At 32.8% G+C, this 18,855-nt stretch overlaps 2 protein-coding genes across 2 annotated transcripts; both read left to right on the plus strand.

Annotated features, from left to right (window-relative positions):
• Positions 1 to 4,030: 4,030 nt before the first annotated feature.
• LOC130747730 (expansin-like A2) lies at positions 4,031 to 6,549 on the plus strand. Its single transcript, XM_057600745.1, has 5 exons — positions 4,031 to 4,212; positions 4,601 to 4,710; positions 4,797 to 4,975; positions 5,705 to 5,837; positions 6,093 to 6,549. The coding sequence occupies exons 1-5, from the start codon at positions 4,095 to 4,097 to the stop codon at positions 6,333 to 6,335; spliced, it is 783 nt and encodes a 260-aa protein (XP_057456728.1). The 5' UTR covers positions 4,031 to 4,094; the 3' UTR covers positions 6,336 to 6,549.
• A 6,076-nt stretch (positions 6,550 to 12,625) lies between these two features.
• On the plus strand, positions 12,626 to 14,616 carry LOC130747731 (NAC domain-containing protein 6). The gene is made up of 3 exons (XM_057600746.1): positions 12,626 to 13,018; positions 13,242 to 13,510; positions 13,775 to 14,616. The coding sequence occupies exons 1-3, from the start codon at positions 12,835 to 12,837 to the stop codon at positions 14,264 to 14,266; spliced, it is 945 nt and encodes a 314-aa protein (XP_057456729.1). The 5' UTR covers positions 12,626 to 12,834; the 3' UTR covers positions 14,267 to 14,616.
• Positions 14,617 to 18,855: the final 4,239 nt, after the last annotated feature.

Below are 18,855 nucleotides of genomic sequence, written 5' to 3' on the forward strand. Positions count from 1 at the left end.
CAAAAAATCAGGCCCAAGAAAAATGAAGAAGAAAGCCCAAGTTTGGGACATGTATTCCAGCTCTACAAAATAGATGTGGGACTGTGCTATGTTTTGAGAATGAATGCATGCATCTGAATTGTCATATAGCTTGATCGACTTGGCAATATTCCTAAGAAGTGAAGCTTGCGTGTTGGCATGGGAATTGAGAAAAGTAGCTAGCATTTGTAAATTCTTGTGAACATGTACACTCTTAAATCAAGAGGAAGAAGATCGATGAGGGAGTCTATTTAACCCAAAATAGAAAAAGAAATGATAAATGGAGAGAAAGGGATTGGATGAGTGGGATTGTGGGAATGTTTGGCAGCAATGCACTATGGTGGAGTAGTTACTAAAGACAGCTGGATGCAATGAAAATTAAAGGCACTGAACTGAATTGTTTAGATTACAAGTATCAAGTATTGTAATAGTGGTGTGTGATGGTGTCTAGCTAACTAGCATCTAGCTTACTTCCTTTTAAGGTTAGTTTCCTTGCAGTGGAGTAGTTGAGAACTTTTCAATGTGCTCCTGAATTGTTTGAACCATATTGGAATGGATGATTGGTTCTCAAAGGTAAACAGGAGAATGTGTGGTGTGGCCGTGTGGATGAAGATTTGCAGTACAAGTGCTGTGAACTTTTTCACATCCAATGTTCATGTACTCCATAGACGCGTTACGCGCATAGATTGGCCTTCAAGTCAAGGCTTCAACTCTAGCTTTCCTATGATTCTGATTTTATTCCGCGGTTGATCAAGGACTACCAACAGTTTGAGCATCCAAGCTCCATATAACTTTTCTGGAGCACTGATTAAGTTACCAAATACTGCAATGCTGGAATTCATTATCAATTGGACAGTTATTCTTGATATCGATTGCAATGCCGTGTATCCAAAGACTAACTTATGCGAGCAACCAGTCAGTTGAGCTCATTAAATATTTAATCAAGAGTTTAACTATGAATATATATAGAGAAAAATTTGTTGAGAGAAAAATGTTCACTTAATATATATGAGCCTCGCGAGAATACTCACATGCTGTCACCTTAGTATTTAGTAATACTTTGTGGAAAAACAACTAAGCATTACCTCTACATTTATTTCATATTCTAAAATATGGATTAGATTCTCATATTACATGAAAATGTTACCGGAAATTGAGTTTTTTTAGTAGGGAACATGAGAAAATTTACACATCTTAAAATATACAAATTGTGTCATAGATAAGAAAACTTTAACATAAAAAATAGTTCAAAATTTAATATGCTTTAGTTTTTAATTTCCAATTTACATAAGATTTACCAATTGATTTGGGTTCAATCTAATAGATATGATATGAAAATTGATTTTTGGCCCAAACACACCACCGACCACCCATTAATATAAGCAGAAAGCCAAAAACTGCCACAATCTGCAAGTTATATTAAAAATGAAAAAAAAAACATTTTTTGATGGCTTTGAACCACTATCTTAACCGCCACGAAATTGGGCTTTTTTCAGGGTTTCAAAACCCTTGCTAAACGTTTTTTTTACTCTTTACATTTAACGGCGGTTTTACATCCAAATATTTAGTTCACGTAAATATATCTTTCAGAGGAGTTCATCACTTTCAAGTCTTCACATTCTTGTACATCTAACTCTCAAATCTCAATAGGGTTTTTTTCATGTACACTAAACCTTATTTAAGGAAAATGAAGTATGTAATGTAGCTATTTAACCAACATTTAATTTGTAAACATATATTGTGCCAAGTGAGCTGTCACCTGGGTATTTTTTGTTTCTTGCTGTACTTGGTTCTTTTTTGGCATTTCTTGTGCCTATTAATGCATATTGTTGGCTTATGCATTCGTATTACAGGTTAATTATTTGTTTTAAGTAATTGAATTTAAGTTTAGTAGATCGTAAACAACACTTGATTGAAAACAGGACCCTTGAAATTGAATTGGTGCAGAGGAAGAGAAATCATGAGTTACTTCTACAGGAACTAAGATCTCTGCTGAAAGTGAAAGTGGTTCTGATACCTTTTATTACAAACTCTCGTCACGTTTCATTGCAGTACAAATGAGCTAGATTATGCTTTCAAAAAAAAAAAACAAATGAGCTAGATTATGATCATCAAAAGGAATTTTGAGAGGAGAAGCATGCTCCAATGAAAGCAAAGTTAAAACATACCGATAGTACTGATGATCAAGAAAAGTTAGGAATATAGCTCAAGGTTTCCGTCAATAATTAATTATGACTAAATAAAAGATTGGAAGTTGAGAGGATCAAATTTAAAACACATCATAGCAAATCAGAGGTATGATTGAAATGGATTGCATTCTATAATTTTGCAAATGGGAGATATGAGTTGTAAGCTCTGTTCTTACATTTCCACTCAACAACAAGCTTAGCAAGCAATCATTTCCTTATTCCCACCATCTCAAAGCTTCTTTCCTTTTTGTTTTGGGGAACCATACGCGGAAGCAACTTTAAAAAAATCAACAAACAAACATGCCAAATCACTTCTTTTTATTTGTATTATTTTTTTCAATATGATCAATTTTTTAAATGCACTAGTATCTTGATGGTCCTCACTTCAGAGTGAAGATATACAGCTGTAGTGGAGTATACAAAATACAAACACCAAGATATTGTTCCCTTCACAAAAGTGCCATTTTAATTGACAACGGGCATATATATAGGTGACCAAACCTAATTGGCATTTTAATATCTTTCACGATCACTTCCCATAAATAAGTATTTATTTTCTTCATAGTTCATACTTTAGTTTCACTAACAATATTCCAGAATATTATGGAGAAGAAATTCAAAGTCTTAATTGTGATCACTATATCTTTTTTTTTTTGAAATTGTGATCACTATATCTTTAATTCGAAATAATTAGCATTTGAAAAGTGATCGGATACCAGATAGTTAAAAAAAGTTTACTTTAGCTTGAGTGCATATTTAATTTTACAATTTACACATAATCTAAGATTTTAACACACATTTATTTAAAAGTTAAATTAGTCTTTAATTCTTTTCAAAAAAAAATAGTCTTTAATTTAACTGTTTGAACAAAATCCACATTTACTTAGGGGTAAAATGGGATAATCACTCCCTCTAGAGATAAAATTTCCTTAATATATTAGTATTGGAATTTTAATTTTATCCTCATAATTTGTTAAATTTTCGCAACTCTTACCCATTTTTTCAGGTTCTATGTTCATGCTTGTAGCTTTTAATTAAAAGTAATTCTTCTTTTCAACATCAAATTAAGACTTTAACTTCTAACCAAAAATAATTCTAAAGCATTTTTAAAACCAGAAATGTCATGCTATATTAGTAATTTGACCCTAAATTTATACTAAAAGAAATTATTTGTTGGAAGGAACAATTTTTCAAAGGGGTTGGGGCATTGGTGAAGGAACAAAATAAAGTAATTTGACACTAGAGTAAAGGAAATTGAAGTGGGACAGAAACTTCCCAGAGTGTGAAAAAGTTTTTGCACCAAAAACATTATCATCCCCTCGTAATCAAGGTCTGTCTCAATCTTAGAAAATAGAATACTAAGCTGGCACTTTTATTCATTACACAAAAAAATCACTAGAATGTCTTCCAATCCCATACAGCCACAGCTACAAGAAACAAACACGTTTTCACAATCTGCACACAGCTGTTTAGAATATTAGCTCATAGTCAATTAGTTGTAGAAATAAGAGCGCATATAATATAGATAACTGATCTCCTTAACCATTCAATTTATAGTCTGATTTCTAAAAAATGTGTATAAAAGATGGTTTGTTAAAAAAATTTACCCACTTAACATGATCATCGAATCTCGAAAATTTAACATCGACCATGGTGAGAATACCTTAATAAAATTATGCAGAGTCGGTGAGTGTGTGTCCCCATTCAGTTTCTTTTACAGCCGCGTTCACTTCATAGAGTGCGTGTCCCTTTCATTCTTATCTATCTAATATTAAAAATGCTGACCTGTAACATGTTATTGCTATATATATACACCTCAGCTTCTCCTCCTTCCAATGTGAACAACATTAGCTAATTGATTACCTTCAAAACAGAACAACAACAAACATGGCTTTCTTTCTCTGCTTCTTCTTCTTCCTTCTTGCTTCATCATCTGCCTCTGCTTGTGATCGCTGCTCGCATCAATCCAAGGCTGCCTATTTCTCCAAAGCTTCTGCTCTTTCATGTAAGTCCTATCAATCATTCATCGTGCATGTTTGAAAATTCTTCTACAACTGATTCCAAAGCTAAAATTAGCTTTTTTAGAATTGATTCTGACGAAATAGAATTAGCATGTTTGGATTGATGGTTACACACAATCCAAAGCAGAGCTAAACTTTATAAGTTCTTGCGATAAGTGATTATAGAGTTTTCCACCGAAGAACTAATCACACTAGTTATTACTTATTATTGTCATGTTTGAAAATCTTTCTATAGTTAATTTTATAGTTAAAATCAATAATGACAAAAAAAATTATGTGAGAAGCTCGAAGATGTCGGAATTAATTTTGAGAAAAATTAAGCTAATTTATAAATATTTTTCTAATTTGTTATGTGAAATTTTATATATGCAGCTGGGGCATGTGGATATGACTCTTTGGCACTGGGCTTGAGTGGTGGACACCTTGCAGCTGGTGTTCCTTCCCTCTTCAAAAGTGGGGCTGGCTGTGGTGCTTGCTATCAGGTGCCTATCCAAATACAAATATTAATTTGTTAATGTTATGAAGTATATATGAACATTTTGTGTAATTAATGGAAAATTTTCTGCAGCTAAGATGCAAGAACCCAACTCTGTGCAAAAAAGAAGGTGCCAGAGTGGTATTGACTGATCTTAATCCCAATAATCAAACTGAGTTTGTCCTCAGCAGCAGAGCCTTTGTGGCCATGGCTCAGGATGGTAAAGGCCAACAGATTTTGAAGCTTGGCATTGTTGACATTGAATACAAGCGGTAGGCTTAAAATTAAATCACTTTTGTTGTTCTCATGTTTTAGATAAGTTTCAAATTATTTTTCTGTTGTTAGCATTTGTTTTTTTCTGCTTTATTGCTTCATTTATTGGTCCACTTTCTGTGTTCTTGTCAAGCCAGTGGTTTTGGCTTGTCCCCACTTACCACTTACCAGCCTCTGGAATTTGGATTATTATCCTGGTTACACATTCCCTTCATGCAGTCATGAATAGTTATGTAATTTGAATCATTCGATTAAGATCCCTCTTAATCGGCTTAGATTTTTAACTTATATCTAGTGATGAAGTATCAGAATTCAGAACCGACCGATTTTAATCAAGTATTCAGGTCCCTTGAATACAGGATTGAAACCGAATCCTTGCCACCTGCCACCACCAAAAAGAGAATACCAATATGGACCAATATTTAAATATTATGAACCCTAAGGAAATCATGTAGACATAAATGACAGTAACGGTCTAATATGTATATCAATCTAATAATGTAATGTATAACGTCAGATATTTAATGTGAAATGTCCCTGCAACTGTGCAATTAAGCATCAGATGAAAAGTCAATGTTGATTTTATTATGGTTTTAGCTCAGTGGAACTAATTTAATAATGTCAGGTTTGAAATGGTTATGCATAGACATGCATAGTGTAGAACATTTTTACATTTATATATATTAGTCTTGCTGCTGAATACTGATTTTTTCTGTTTAATGGAACAGAGTAGCATGTGAATTCAAAAATCAGAACTTGGCTGTTCGAGTAGAAGAATCAAGCAAAAAACCAGATTACTTAGCAATCAAATTTTTGTATCAAGGGGGACAAACAGAGATAGTAGGTGTTGATGTAGCTCAGGTATGCTATACCTTATGTGTGCCTTACTAAAAACATTAAAAAACAAAAAAAGCAAACACGGTGCTATGAATCTTTTTTAATGTGTGAGGTCCAGGGAAAGACCGGATCAATGTAGACAGTTTTACTTTGTATTTTCACAAGAGACTAATTACACAACATGAACATATAACCGCAAAGTTACATAACACCAACATTAATGGAACATTATTTCAAACAGTTTTATTTGTTATTGATTGAATAAAATTTTGTTAATAGGTGGGATCTTCAAACTGGAGGTTCATGAGCAGAAACCATGGGGCAGTGTGGGACACAAGCAGGGTCCCTCAAGGTCCATTGCAATTCAGGCTAGTGGTAACAGCAGGGTATGACGGAAAATGGGTTTGGGCCCAGAAGGTTCTTCCTCTTGACTGGAAAAATGGAGTGATATATGACTCTGGTGTGAAGATAACAGAAATTGCACAAGAAGGTTGTTTCCCCTGTGATGATGGAACCTGGTGATGATGATTCATGACAAGCTAGTACTTAAGAGAGCAATGACCCATGTATACATAAACAAATAGGCTTTTATTTTATTAACACCATATTTGAGGCTCAGAAACCAACTCATAAGACCAAGGAATCATGGAGTAGCTTAGTAAATTTCAAATGCAATCTCATTTGTAGCTACTCAACTTAATAATCTAAGTTCAAAAAAAAAAACTCAGTGACCATATATTCTTTCTTTCTTTCTTTTTTAATAATATATGTTAACTCAAGACTAAAAACTAACTGATTGGTTCAAGTAGACGTAGTACATATTTGGTTTTCCTTACATAAGCCTCGGGTTCAAATCTCGTGGGTGAAAAAAATTTCTCACAAAAGGAAGCTAGTCATAAGTTAGAACAAAATGGAAATGTTCTTATTAGCTTTTTATCTTAAAGTGTGAGCCTCTTTGTGTTTTCATAGATACCTTGAATGTTTAGCCTTCATTAATCAAAATCTTAGAACCACATTGGGGAGTTTGTAACTAACAAAAACAAACGCATTGTGTATGAAATATGAATTACTCTCAAAACAAATTTTGTTACGTTTAATTCACTTTGATATGGAGTGGTTTCTATGGGCGGTTTTGGTTGTTCTTATCCAACTAAGTTATTACCTCTCAAATTCAATCACTTGTTTTCGTCCTTCATGCTTCTCGGCATAAAACTAGTATGGCATTCTGATGGTGTGACCAGAAGATTGCTTCCAACATAATTTGGAGAACAAAAACCTTTCATAGAAGATAATGTTTAGCTTGCCATTTAAACTAGTTGAATTTATAAGTTTATATGTTAAATTAGATGTGTTTTATAAATTTGTTTATTACTCCCTCAATGCTTATAAAAAAAAAAACTCCCTCAATTGCAAAATGATTATTGTTAAAAGATATTGCATACAGTTTAAGAACTCATTAATTAATATAAAATTTGACTAAAACACACATATTTAAAGTTTAATTATATTATAGAAATAGAATAATAGTAGTTATTAGTTAAATTTTAATGAAAATTGTAATATGCGAAAATTGGAGATAGTATGTGAGAGACTCTAAACATTCCCAAAAACTTTAGAATCCACCTACATGCTATTTTCTCTTTTTTTCGTGTCTGTTTTTTTATTTCTGATGTATAAAAAAACACCTTCCAAAATCAAAACATACATCATCTTTTATTGTGAGGAGCCCATTAACAAAAGTTTTAAGGCCATCCCGTCTGGGCGTCCAAGAAGTTGGACGTAATTTGGTCCTTTTTGTTGATACTTTACTTATTGGATATTTCTTTGAAAAAAAAAACTATTGGAATATTTCGTTCAATAAATGCCTCGAAAATATAAGGCCATTTGGGTATTACTCCAAGCACCTTTGGCAAAAAAAACAACTTGAGAAAAAATATACTAATGAAAGGAGTTCATTTTTTTTGTAAGAACGAACCTCGTACCCATAGCACATATTTAACGGACCCTAATTAGTAATTATGCACTAATTGAAAAAAATTATCACGGTTTGACTCATTCTCAATTTGATCTAGTGCCAATGTGCCATATAATGGAAGTCAGTCAGCTTCCGGTTTGTGGTGGCAATTAACAATGGGTTGTCATATAGAAAGTGACATCTAAAAGTGGAAAATATATGTTGAATTTTGAAAATATAATGTGAGGGGTAACACCTTATATTTCATATTTCAAATATAAGATAATGATGTATTTTATGAGAATATAAAAATAAATCATGTCCGTTAAATCTAATCATAAATGATCAATGTTAAAATAGTTTAAGATAAGAATTTAAAAGTCTTTATTTTTATTCTATTTTTTAACGTAAAAGTGTAAATTCATTGGAGTAGGGAATGTAAAATGTGTGAGCGAATACAAGAGATAAAACAAGACGAAACGTCAACAAACCTAACAGTGCCCGAATGAGAAACATAATACTTAACTAAATCATGAGCTAATATTTGTCTTTCTATTCATATGGTGAAAAAAAAAATGAAACAAAAGATATGAGAAAAACAATTTAATCAATCACTCTTGGTTATAGCTCGCATCACTCTAAGACAATCAGATATCACACAGAGGTTAGAAAAACTTTTCTCATAACCAGCTTCAAACTTTTCTTTATTCTCTTCTCACATCTTGAGTGAAATTCACCCTCAAATCCACACAATCAATGTATAAACACAAATACTCAATAAAAATTTCACTTTTTTATATTCCATCATAACTACAACAAAAATACTCATTATAATTAAGCAAATTTAATCTTCACTCTAATATTCTTCGATCCAAAACTCTCAATTTCATTTTCCATCCAAATATGTTGCATTCGTAATGTCTTAAATTACATAGCTATTGTACTACTTAAACATTTATGCCAATTTACCTATAGACTTGAGAAAATTTATCAAACACCATCAACAAACGCTCATCACACAACATATTGATTGATGAGTTTTGATTTATAACAATGCATAATATATTAACAAGCTCCTATCAGTCGATTTACGTATTTCATATAATAAAATAGATCGATAATCTTAGCTAGAGAATCGAGATGCAGCAATTAAGTACCATAAGAAAATAAAAGTGGATTTTATTTTTATGAGTCTATTTTGGAATTGCTTTACCACGAAACTTCCTTTCCTCCTAAGAATCTTAGTCCGAACTTGAATCTTTCCGGTATATAAAATTAAGTAGCAGCTGATTGAGATCTTGATGATAATATATACATATATATGTCTTTGGCCTTCAGTTGTAATTTCTTTCAAAACATATATGGCTTGTAAAGTGATGCTAGTTAGCACACTCCCTTTACTTTATTTGTTGTTTTCTTAATTGCAATTCAACCTCTTACATGACCCTGCATGTGACAAAACTTATAATTTATCTTGTTTGGCAAAATAAGAAAAGGAACATTTCAGCCAAGAATCGAGAAAATTCGAGGAAAGAGCACCGAAGTTGCTTTTGGTTTTTTGTGTGATGGAACAAAAATTTCAACTAATTAGGAGTTTGAAATGGTAATAGACTAATAGCTATCAAGATTCAATAGGGGTACTAGAAGTAATTAATCAGAAAATGTTTCTGATGTTTATCATCTTTTACTTGAAAACCTATAGAATATGATTTCTTAAGGTCTTTGCAGGAGACTTCCAAGTCAAAGCCAAATATCATAGCCATTAAAAGAAATTTTCGTTTATTTGTAGCCTTTGATTTTTTGCAAGAAAGAGAGAGAGAGTACCACGTAGTACATGAAAGATTGAAAGTAATGCAAAAACGCGGAGATGCTTTTGAATTGAAAATCAAGTCTTTGTACTCTTTGTGGTGTTGTCATATTTTTTTGTAAACAACTTTATATCCAATCAACTATCAAGTAATGATTCTTCCGCATTTTTATTTCTCTTTCATTTTAATTCACTTATATTTTCCATATTACTCTATGCATTTTCTATCACTTGTTACATTACTTATATCTCTTTGTAGAGTTTGATATAGGGTGTGAAAAATTCATTTTCCTATCCATTCAATGTTCATATGCTAATTATTATGAATTCAAGATTTAGTCCCAATCAAAAAATTTCATCCTCATCCAAGAATAGTGTGTAAAAATTAAAATTTAGAGTTAGATCCCACACATTCGATTGGTATTATCAATCGTCAAGTAAATTACCCTAAGCTAAATGAGTGTGTGGTGTGTGATGTGATCACTCTAATTTAAGTACTTCAAATATATGTAAACAAATTGACGTAAATTGTTTATCTCAAAAAATAAACAATTATTGAAAATAAAAAGCGATTTGCTTTTTCCAAAATTACAATCATTGTTGATGCTTCATTATTTATATTGATGTGCTTTTTATCACAGTGAAGACTACAGTGGACCGTTTATATTTTGGTTCATCGGTGTAATTAAGGTTATGTTGATAATTAACCATGATAAGTAAAAATATATTAAAGTTTTCAAAGTAAAACATTAATGATGGTTCTAGTTGAAAATAGTCTCCCACCATCTCGGTTGTACCGCTCTACTTCTTACCTTCTTCATCATTAACTTCCGCCCCACCATTTTCTCTGTAGTCAATGACAACCACATTACCTCTCACCCTCTTCATCGTCGATCGTTGCCACACCAATTCTCTTCGTTATCATTCTCGCCCGACACAAGAGTGAGCTGACTTACCATTCACTTCTCCTTTACGAACCATCGGTTCAACCTTGCTTGTTCGCTTTCTTCATCGCTTCTCTCCAAGAACCTCCAGTAACTAGTTTATCCCCATTTTTTTGTTTTCTCCACCAGAGGTAATGGTAAGTCACTCCAAGATATAAAAATATAAGTTTTCTTCACGCTTCTCCTCCATGAACCGCTGATCAACCTCGCTCGTTCGCCTCTTAACAAGAGGCGATAAAGGTCGAAGATTTCTTCACCATGGAAGTCAACCACTTCTCTGATGTCAAGACCCTTCAACAATTAAGAAAAAGCAAATCGAGAAGCTCATGATCAAAGTAATCTCGACACGGGGAACCGAACCAATGAGAGATCGAGGGAGATATGAAGCACGGTTCAAATCTCGTAGTGCATTAGGTCACTTTTTGTTTTCTTCTTGTTTTTCATCCTCTTCCTCCTGTAAAATATGTTTTCTTTCGTTCTTTATATTGTGATCGGACAAATCCGACCAACCACTCAGATAAGTGTTGTGAGAAGAGAAACGAGCAATTCCTCTATCAACTGTGGATGGAACCTGCAAAAGCACTTTGATACTAAATTCAAACATGGGTGAGAAACAATATAAAAGCTATGGAGAGGTTGTGTGTATCTTGTGTTTTCTTGAGCTTTTCTTTTATAGAAGTTGGCTCACGTTCGAAGTAGTTATGAGTGCTTAGTACATTCTCAAGCTCTGTGCCCTTATCTTATTAATTGTTAGTCCATTAATTACTTGATGTGATGTATGGAAGTGACATAAACATCCACAATTTGGTGATCGGCCGCGGGAAACGGGAAAGACATCGTCAGCTGAACAAGAGTGGTGATGGTCATGATTGGAAACAGGTTTGATTGGCATGAGATGATTGTGTTCATCTCCAAAGCAGTAGCTCCCTATCTCTGGCATTCAGTAATGGAATCCGACTACCAAACACATTGAGATCAATGAATTTCCTCCAAAATACTACAACCAATCCCCTCTACTAAAAAGTGAAGATAGTTTTTGGCAAAGTAAAATTTGTACTGAGCATTTCTTTTTACAGGCCCACAAGGAAATTACTGAACAGCATGAATGGGCATGAATGATGAATCAGTAGGAGGAATTTCCGGGTAAAAGTCCACAATGAAAAGAAAAAATGAGGTCAAGGCATAAACATGTACATGTAAATGTCCCTGTCTCCTTCAAGAGTTATAGTCCCCACACATCAATTAACTAGGTTCTTCAGACTTTCGTCAAGCCGCGTGGGTCCCTGCTCTCTAGTCTCCTCCCACACAAACAAAACTCACAATTTATGAGTCCATTCTCTATCAATCGATATATTTAATAATTTTATGTAAAAAGAATTTTGTCCAATTAATCCATAATAAAGTTAGGGTTAAATAATTCATCATCCAATCACATTTGAGATAAATGAGTTGAAATTTCTATATTTTATTTAGTAATTTATTTCCAACTCATTTATCTCCAATGTGATTGGATGGTGAGTTATTTAACCCTAACTTTATCATGGGTCATTTAGACAACCAAAAAAAATAGTTTAATAATTATATGAATTAAACTCTAATTTTATTTGCTTTGTAAACTTACACATGTTAAAGTTCCGCTCTGATTTTCAGATTTTGGTTTTTTTGCATGTCACATTATAATTTAAGCAAAATTAAAAAAATGAGAAAAAATGAAATGTACAAGAAAAATGTTTAAAAGAAGTTAAATTAAACCATCACATATTCAGCAAAATCTATAATGACCAATTACATTATGCAGGATAGGAATTTTATGAAGGAAACTACAACATTCAAAACAATTCATTTAAGGATTTTTTTTTTCACTTGGGATCAATTGCCCATTTTTAAGAGCAGGAAGTTCCATCCTAATTAGAGATATGTGACTGATCGGGCATTATCATCCATAAATTCAAAATAGTAAAGTTTATGAGCATAAATAAAAATTTACCAACCTTCTGATTCATATGCACTTTCCAAAACTAAGAGTACTATCCAATCCCTGTCATGACCAAGTCATAACACAAGCTCTGTTATTAAATATTAAAATCACTTATAACCTCAGCATATGCACCAATCACCCAACCAAACCATTCCTTATAAATACATTCCCTCCCATCACAACTTTATTCAACACAACAGACAGGATTTTCCAAGTGTCTCTTTGTGTTTCTTTGCAGGAAAAGAAAAAAAAAGAAAACTGAAAAAATAGGTGAAGTGAGTTTGCAGTAGCTAATTAAACAGTTCCTAGTCATAATTAAGGAAGCAAATTGATGAAACATGGCATCCATGGAAGACATGAACAACATCACTGAGGAAACAGCACTTCCAGGCTTCAGATTTCACCCCACAGAAGAAGAACTCCTTGATTTCTATCTCAAAAACATGGTTGCTGGCAAGAAACTTCGTTTCGACGTCATTGGCTTCCTCAACATCTATCATCATGATCCTTGGGACTTGCCTGGTAATGAATTTTCTTATTAGTTAAACATAGCTCAATTACTCTGTCTCTGTCTACTCAATTTATGTTTTCTGCTATACTATGTCATGTTAGTTCATACACATTTGACAATATTAATTCATATTTACATAGAATTTAACAGATTGTTACTCCAAAAGTTATTTTGTGAAAATAAACATGATATTGCAATCTATTGTCATTAACGTGTATTTTTTCTATGATATAGGTCTGTCAAAGGTTGGGGAAAGAGAATGGTACTTCTTTGTACCAAGGGACAAAAAACATGGAAGTGGAGGAAGGCCTAACCGCACAACAGAAAAAGGGTTCTGGAAAGCAACCGGTTCAGACCGGAAAATCGTGACCTTGTCTGATCCGAAGCGTATAATCGGGTTGAGGAAGACCCTGGTTTTCTACCAGGGAAGAGCTCCAAGGGGATCCAAAACCGATTGGGTCATGAATGAGTACCGTTTGCCTGACAATTGCCGACTACCTAAGGTATATACACAATTTGGGGTGTGTGCAAGCTGAATTTTGACCGGCCCAACTCGCTCGCAAGCCAAGTTGGACCGAGTTGGCTTGCGGGTTGCAAGCCAAATTGACGGCTCTATTAACCCGACAAAACTCTTGTTTGATTAACTAGAAAATAATAAAGACTTGCAACTTATGACATGTCTCTAAATTCCAAATAAACATTATATTAAAATTAGTGGGGGTACTATAATCAAATATTAATAATTTGTTGTACTTGTGTGAATGCAGGACATAGTGCTATGCAAGATATATAGAAAGGCAACTTCCTTGAAAGTGCTGGAGCAGAGGGCAGCACTGGAGGAAGAGATGAAGCAATTTGGTTCTTCCCCTGCATCCCCTCCTTCATCCACAGACACCATGTCCTTTACACATGAAGACCAAAACATTATGTCCCTTCCTTTGTTCCAAGACGTTGTTCTTAAGAAAGAATCTGAAGCTGAAGCTGAAAATGAAGAAATGATGCTATCTATGTCAATGTCAGTGCCAAAGCAAGAAAAATCACAGACTCAATTGGTTTTCAACGACAGCAACAAAAGCACTTGTGGTGGTGGTGGTTCATCTCTTCAATTGCCCTTGGGGAATGACAAGCTACCAGAGCTTCAGTTGCCAATGGTTACTGACTGGACCACCCAGCTAACCCAAGATACATTTTGGGCTCACTTGAACAGTCCCTGGCTGCAAAACTTGACTCCTTCAAGCATCCTCAACTTTCATTCATAGCATGTTTGGAACAACTTATTTTTGAATTAATTCTGACACTGGGAGTTACTAACAGGAGTTTCTCCCCACAAATGATTTTCCCTTCAGAATCAATTTTAGAATGATTTTCAAACATGCTATGATCGTGATGCATCATGACTCAACTGTATAAGTTGCAAGTTAATTTGGCATGTATATGCAGTGAATTAATTAATCGTAATTTATATTAGCTCAATTGATTAATACTCTGATACATATATGCTTTGCTCAAGTTCTGCCTACCTGGAACTTGAGAACCCTACCCAGCACTTTCATGATGTTAATGATGTTTTTGTGCCAACATTTGCTTTATTGATGATGATGTTATTAAATATTAACATACCAAACGGTGTTTCAAGTAAATTCAACTATCTTATGAAAGTGGGATAAAGGTGTTTGTAAAAAAGGTTTGGGAGGATAGAAGCTCCACCACTAGATTCTGATTAATGGGCGATTTCTGAAGACTATTGGATGGACTGAGTCTAATAGAATGTTTACTCATTAAACTTTAGTGGCATTTTGTAGATATCAGTAAGACGATTTCATATTCATTTATATGAATTTAGAATGATGTACACAGTACAAATATTGGATCAACATAGGCAAGAGTAGGTCTCATCTTCACATATGATTGTCTTAGGACCGGGCGAAAGATGATTTCCAGTCTATCTTAGTCTCATGGGATTCATGCTTGAATAAATTTAGAGCAAATTGGGCTTTTGGTATGTTTTCCTTTGAACTTAATGAAACTTAGGATTTTACTATGAATTTTGACCAAACGACCTTTTTATTTATGGTTGCTCATTTTGTGGAGTGATTAAGGTATGGTTGAGTTGTCTTTCTAGTCCCTCTAAGCGATTGTAACCTAGTAGAATATAGAGCGAGCAACAATTGATTGAGTGTCGCCTCCTTTCCGCCCCCAAGGGTTCGGCGTGGAGTTTTCTTTCCATAAGTCTTTCTACTCCTTCTACTCATCTTAGTTGGATTCTCTCCTTCCTCAATGAAGGTTTTTTTTATAGATCTCTTATTGGCCTTCCTACTTCCACTCATGATGGCCCAAGTAGATCTGCTTCAATTCCAAATAACTAATGGCTTTTATCTAGTTTTATTATATTTTGTTTGATTATGTTATTGTTAAGCTTTTAATTCTAGAATGTTTTTTTAATTAGATGGTGTCATGTGTAGGGAGATCACTCTCTCTTGATAACTATATATATTGTATCTTCTGTTTTGAGAAAGGTTAATGAGGAAAATGATCAAATGTTTTTTTTTTTTATCTTTTCGCTAAGATCATGTACAATGGTTTGTTTAATTTACTTACTCTCAACACCACTTTTTCTCTTCCCAATACTCCACATCATCTTCTCTCCTCAATTCAACACTCATTCAATTTTTACCCACTCCAATGGTTTTTCATTCAACACCCTACCCCACCACTTTTTTATTTCATATTTTTATTTAATTTTATATTTTTGTTTTTATTATTTACATAAAAATTTGAGGACGTTGGTTGGAAAATTGATTTGGATCTTGATAATTGTTGGGATTTTGAGGACATTGGTTGGAAAATTGATTTGGATCTTGATAATTGTTGGGATTTTGAGAACGTTGGTTGGAAAATTGATTTGGATCTTGATAATTGTTGGGATTTTGGTAGTTATATGGGTAGTTAGAAGAATTCTAGGTGTTGAAATGGTAATTGTTGGGATCCATTTCAAAACAAAGGTTAATATAAAGATAATAAGATGGTGAAAAACTTGCTTTTTTTTTCTGTGTCCAAATCAAACGAACCAAATCTTTATTTATAGAGGAAAAAAAAGTTATGAATTTTGGTTAAAAAAAAATTTCCAATTTTTTTTTTCAACGAAATAATTGAGTTTAAAAGATTTAAACAAAAAATCCGGCCAACGAATCAGACTTTGCACGCGTCCCTTATCTATCCATTCAGCCGTTTCTCTCTCCCCCCACTGGCGTTGACGCGCCTGGCGTGACCACACGCAGCGCACCACGTGGCTCCGGGGCAGCTCTCTCAACTTTGTTGAACACTCTCAACACTTCTCTCCTCCACCTCATCTTCAACAAAACCTCAACAACCACTACACACCCTCAACAAAATTCAACCTCTCTCTCAACATATCATTGCACTTGGTCTAATCTCTTAGAGTAGATTTTAGGGTTCTTAGCTTAATTGAGAAATACTATTTATAATTTCTCTCAATCCCGTTGTTTATGTGTTGTTCTTCCTCTTTTTTTCTCCCTCCTTTTTCACACATCACATTCCACCCCCTCTTCACCACCACCTCCAATTATTTCTCATATTAGTCTTCTTTCTCCTTTCAACTTTCACCTCTTTTCTCACTCTTCTTCTCCTCGTCCCTATGTTAGACTTTGATATCAATTTTCTTATGTAAAGTTTGAATTTAGTGGAGTTGAGGTCTTGTTATATGATTGACTTTCAGTGCAATAGTATCGATAGAGCCGGAGTACCCTGAAAAATATTAGTTTGATGCCAACTTTGATTAAGTAGTTTTTTTAGCTTTTCTTATTCTGTTTTAGTGTTGGTATTTTCCTTAGGTGTTAAATTTGTGAGCAACCATTTTGTATATTGTAGTGTTTATTTTTGAAATATTGTGGTATTGCTCTTTTGTGTGATGAAATTTGTCCTCTATTTAGATGATTGAGCATTAAACTTCACATAATTCTTTGACCAAGATTAATGAATTCTGACTTTACTAGTGTTTTTTCCCGTGCGTTGCACGGGGAATATGTCTATTGTATTTGATATATCAATTAATCATGAATGTGATTATACATGTTTGTTTAAATCTTAGATAATTATGGAAAATCTTTTAAAATTTGATTTCAAGATATATTTTGGAATTAGGAAACACGTGTCAACAAAAGATAAGTTATCTAATTCTTTTCTAATATATATTAATATATAGAGGAGGAGATGATTGATGCACCAGTATCTTAGATAATTATGAAAAATCTTTTAAATTTTAATGGATTATAATCTTAGCACTACGTATTTTATTTTTATATTGTAGATCATGGGAAATAATAAAATGAGAAATCACGGGATTCCTGTAAATAAGTAGTAAATTAGGCTTGACATTTTTCCTAATTTAAAGAGATAATGAAAACGGTTTCAAGATTTATTTTGGAAATAAATTTAGTAAGGAGTGATCTAGGTAAATCTTAGATAATTAGGGGAAAAAATTTAAAATTCGATTTCAATATAAAATAACACAACATAAGATAATCTATCTAATGAAACGACACGTGAAATTATTTTTATGAGAATTAACCTGAGAATGACACGTGGGATTTTTTTTAGAATATTAATTAATTTAAGATAAAAATAAACAACCTAAATCCTAATTAATTCACACTCTAAAAATAACTCTAAAATAAAATATTTTCTAAAATTAATATTAAATAAATAATAAGATAAATTAAGATAAAATCAAGAAATAAACAACCTAAATCCTAATCAAATCTAAAATTTAAAAAGGTAATAAATAAAGATAGATAAAAACTACAAAAATCAAGCAAATCACAATAAAAACTCATCAAATCGTGAATTAATTAAAAATCTGAAAATTCAATAAAAATACCATAAAAATTAATTAATACTCTAAAAATAAATAATAGGATAAATTAAGATAAAATCATGAAATAAACAACATAAATCCCAATCAAATCTAAAATTTAAAAAGGTACTAAATAACTATAGATAAAAACTATCAAAATATAGGAAATCACAATAAAAAACTCATAAAATCCTGAATTAATTAAAAATCCGAAAATTCAATAAAAATACCATAAAAATTAATTAATACTCTAAAAATAAATCAAAAATAAATTAAGATAAAACCAAGAAATAAACAACCTAAATCCTAATTAAATCTAAAATTTAAAAATGTTTTTTTATGAGAATTAACCTGAGAATGACACGTGAAATTTTTTTTATGAGAATGACACGTCACTAAATCAGCCTGATGGAAGTTCTTCTTTTCTAATATATATTGATATTGATATTTATTTATTGGCCAGGCAAGTATTGTGGTAGTACTATTTTCTCCAGGCAATTTCTTATGACTTATTTGAACGGGCTTGGGCTTATGTTTGTTAAATTTGAAACCTTAGTATGCAGAACATTTTAGTCAAGAAAAAGAAAAAAAGTATGCCGGGCGTTGAATTGAAAATTGCACACAACACAAATGGTAACATGAGTAGGTCTCTTCACTCAATATCAAAATCTCAATACCAAAATTAATGATGTTTTAGTTATTTTCATAAACATTTGAAACCAAACACGGCACAGAGCAGAAGGAATTCATCACAATTTGAAAACCGAACGGGGTGTACAAAATTCATTTTCAGATCTAGGATTAGTGTTTAATTAAAGTTACTAATAAGTCTATATCTGTTCATGCTTAAAAATTAAAATTGTTCGGGAGAAGATTACATAGCAATATGAAAACTTGAAACCCAAGATCCATTAGAACTTAGAATGTATAAATGGTCCTCAATAAAGGAACTTGACTAGGATTTTGAAGAAGACT

The sequence above is a fragment of the Lotus japonicus genome, chromosome 3 (assembly GCF_012489685.1).
Source record: "Lotus japonicus ecotype B-129 chromosome 3, LjGifu_v1.2".
NCBI classification, from domain to species: Eukaryota; Viridiplantae; Streptophyta; class Magnoliopsida; order Fabales; family Fabaceae; genus Lotus; species Lotus japonicus.

What these genes read in the sequence shown, in the direction of transcription:
- LOC130747731 (XM_057600746.1), top strand. Translation starts at nt 12,835, where the DNA reads ATGGCATCCATGGAAGACATGAACAACATCACTGAGGAAACAGCACTT. An exon ending in TGATCCTTGGGACTTGCCTG is followed by an intron (nt 13,019 to 13,241) that starts GTAATGAATTTT and finishes TCTATGATATAG; the next exon opens with GTCTGTCAAAGGTTGGGGAA. An exon ending in ACAATTGCCGACTACCTAAG is followed by an intron (nt 13,511 to 13,774) that starts GTATATACACAA and finishes GTGTGAATGCAG; the next exon opens with GACATAGTGCTATGCAAGAT.
- LOC130747730 (XM_057600745.1), top strand. Translation starts at nt 4,095, where the DNA reads ATGGCTTTCTTTCTCTGCTTCTTCTTCTTCCTTCTTGCTTCATCATCT. An exon ending in CAAAGCTTCTGCTCTTTCAT is followed by an intron (nt 4,213 to 4,600) that starts GTAAGTCCTATC and finishes TTATATATGCAG; the next exon opens with CTGGGGCATGTGGATATGAC. An exon ending in GTTGACATTGAATACAAGCG is followed by an intron (nt 4,976 to 5,704) that starts GTAGGCTTAAAA and finishes TTAATGGAACAG; the next exon opens with AGTAGCATGTGAATTCAAAA.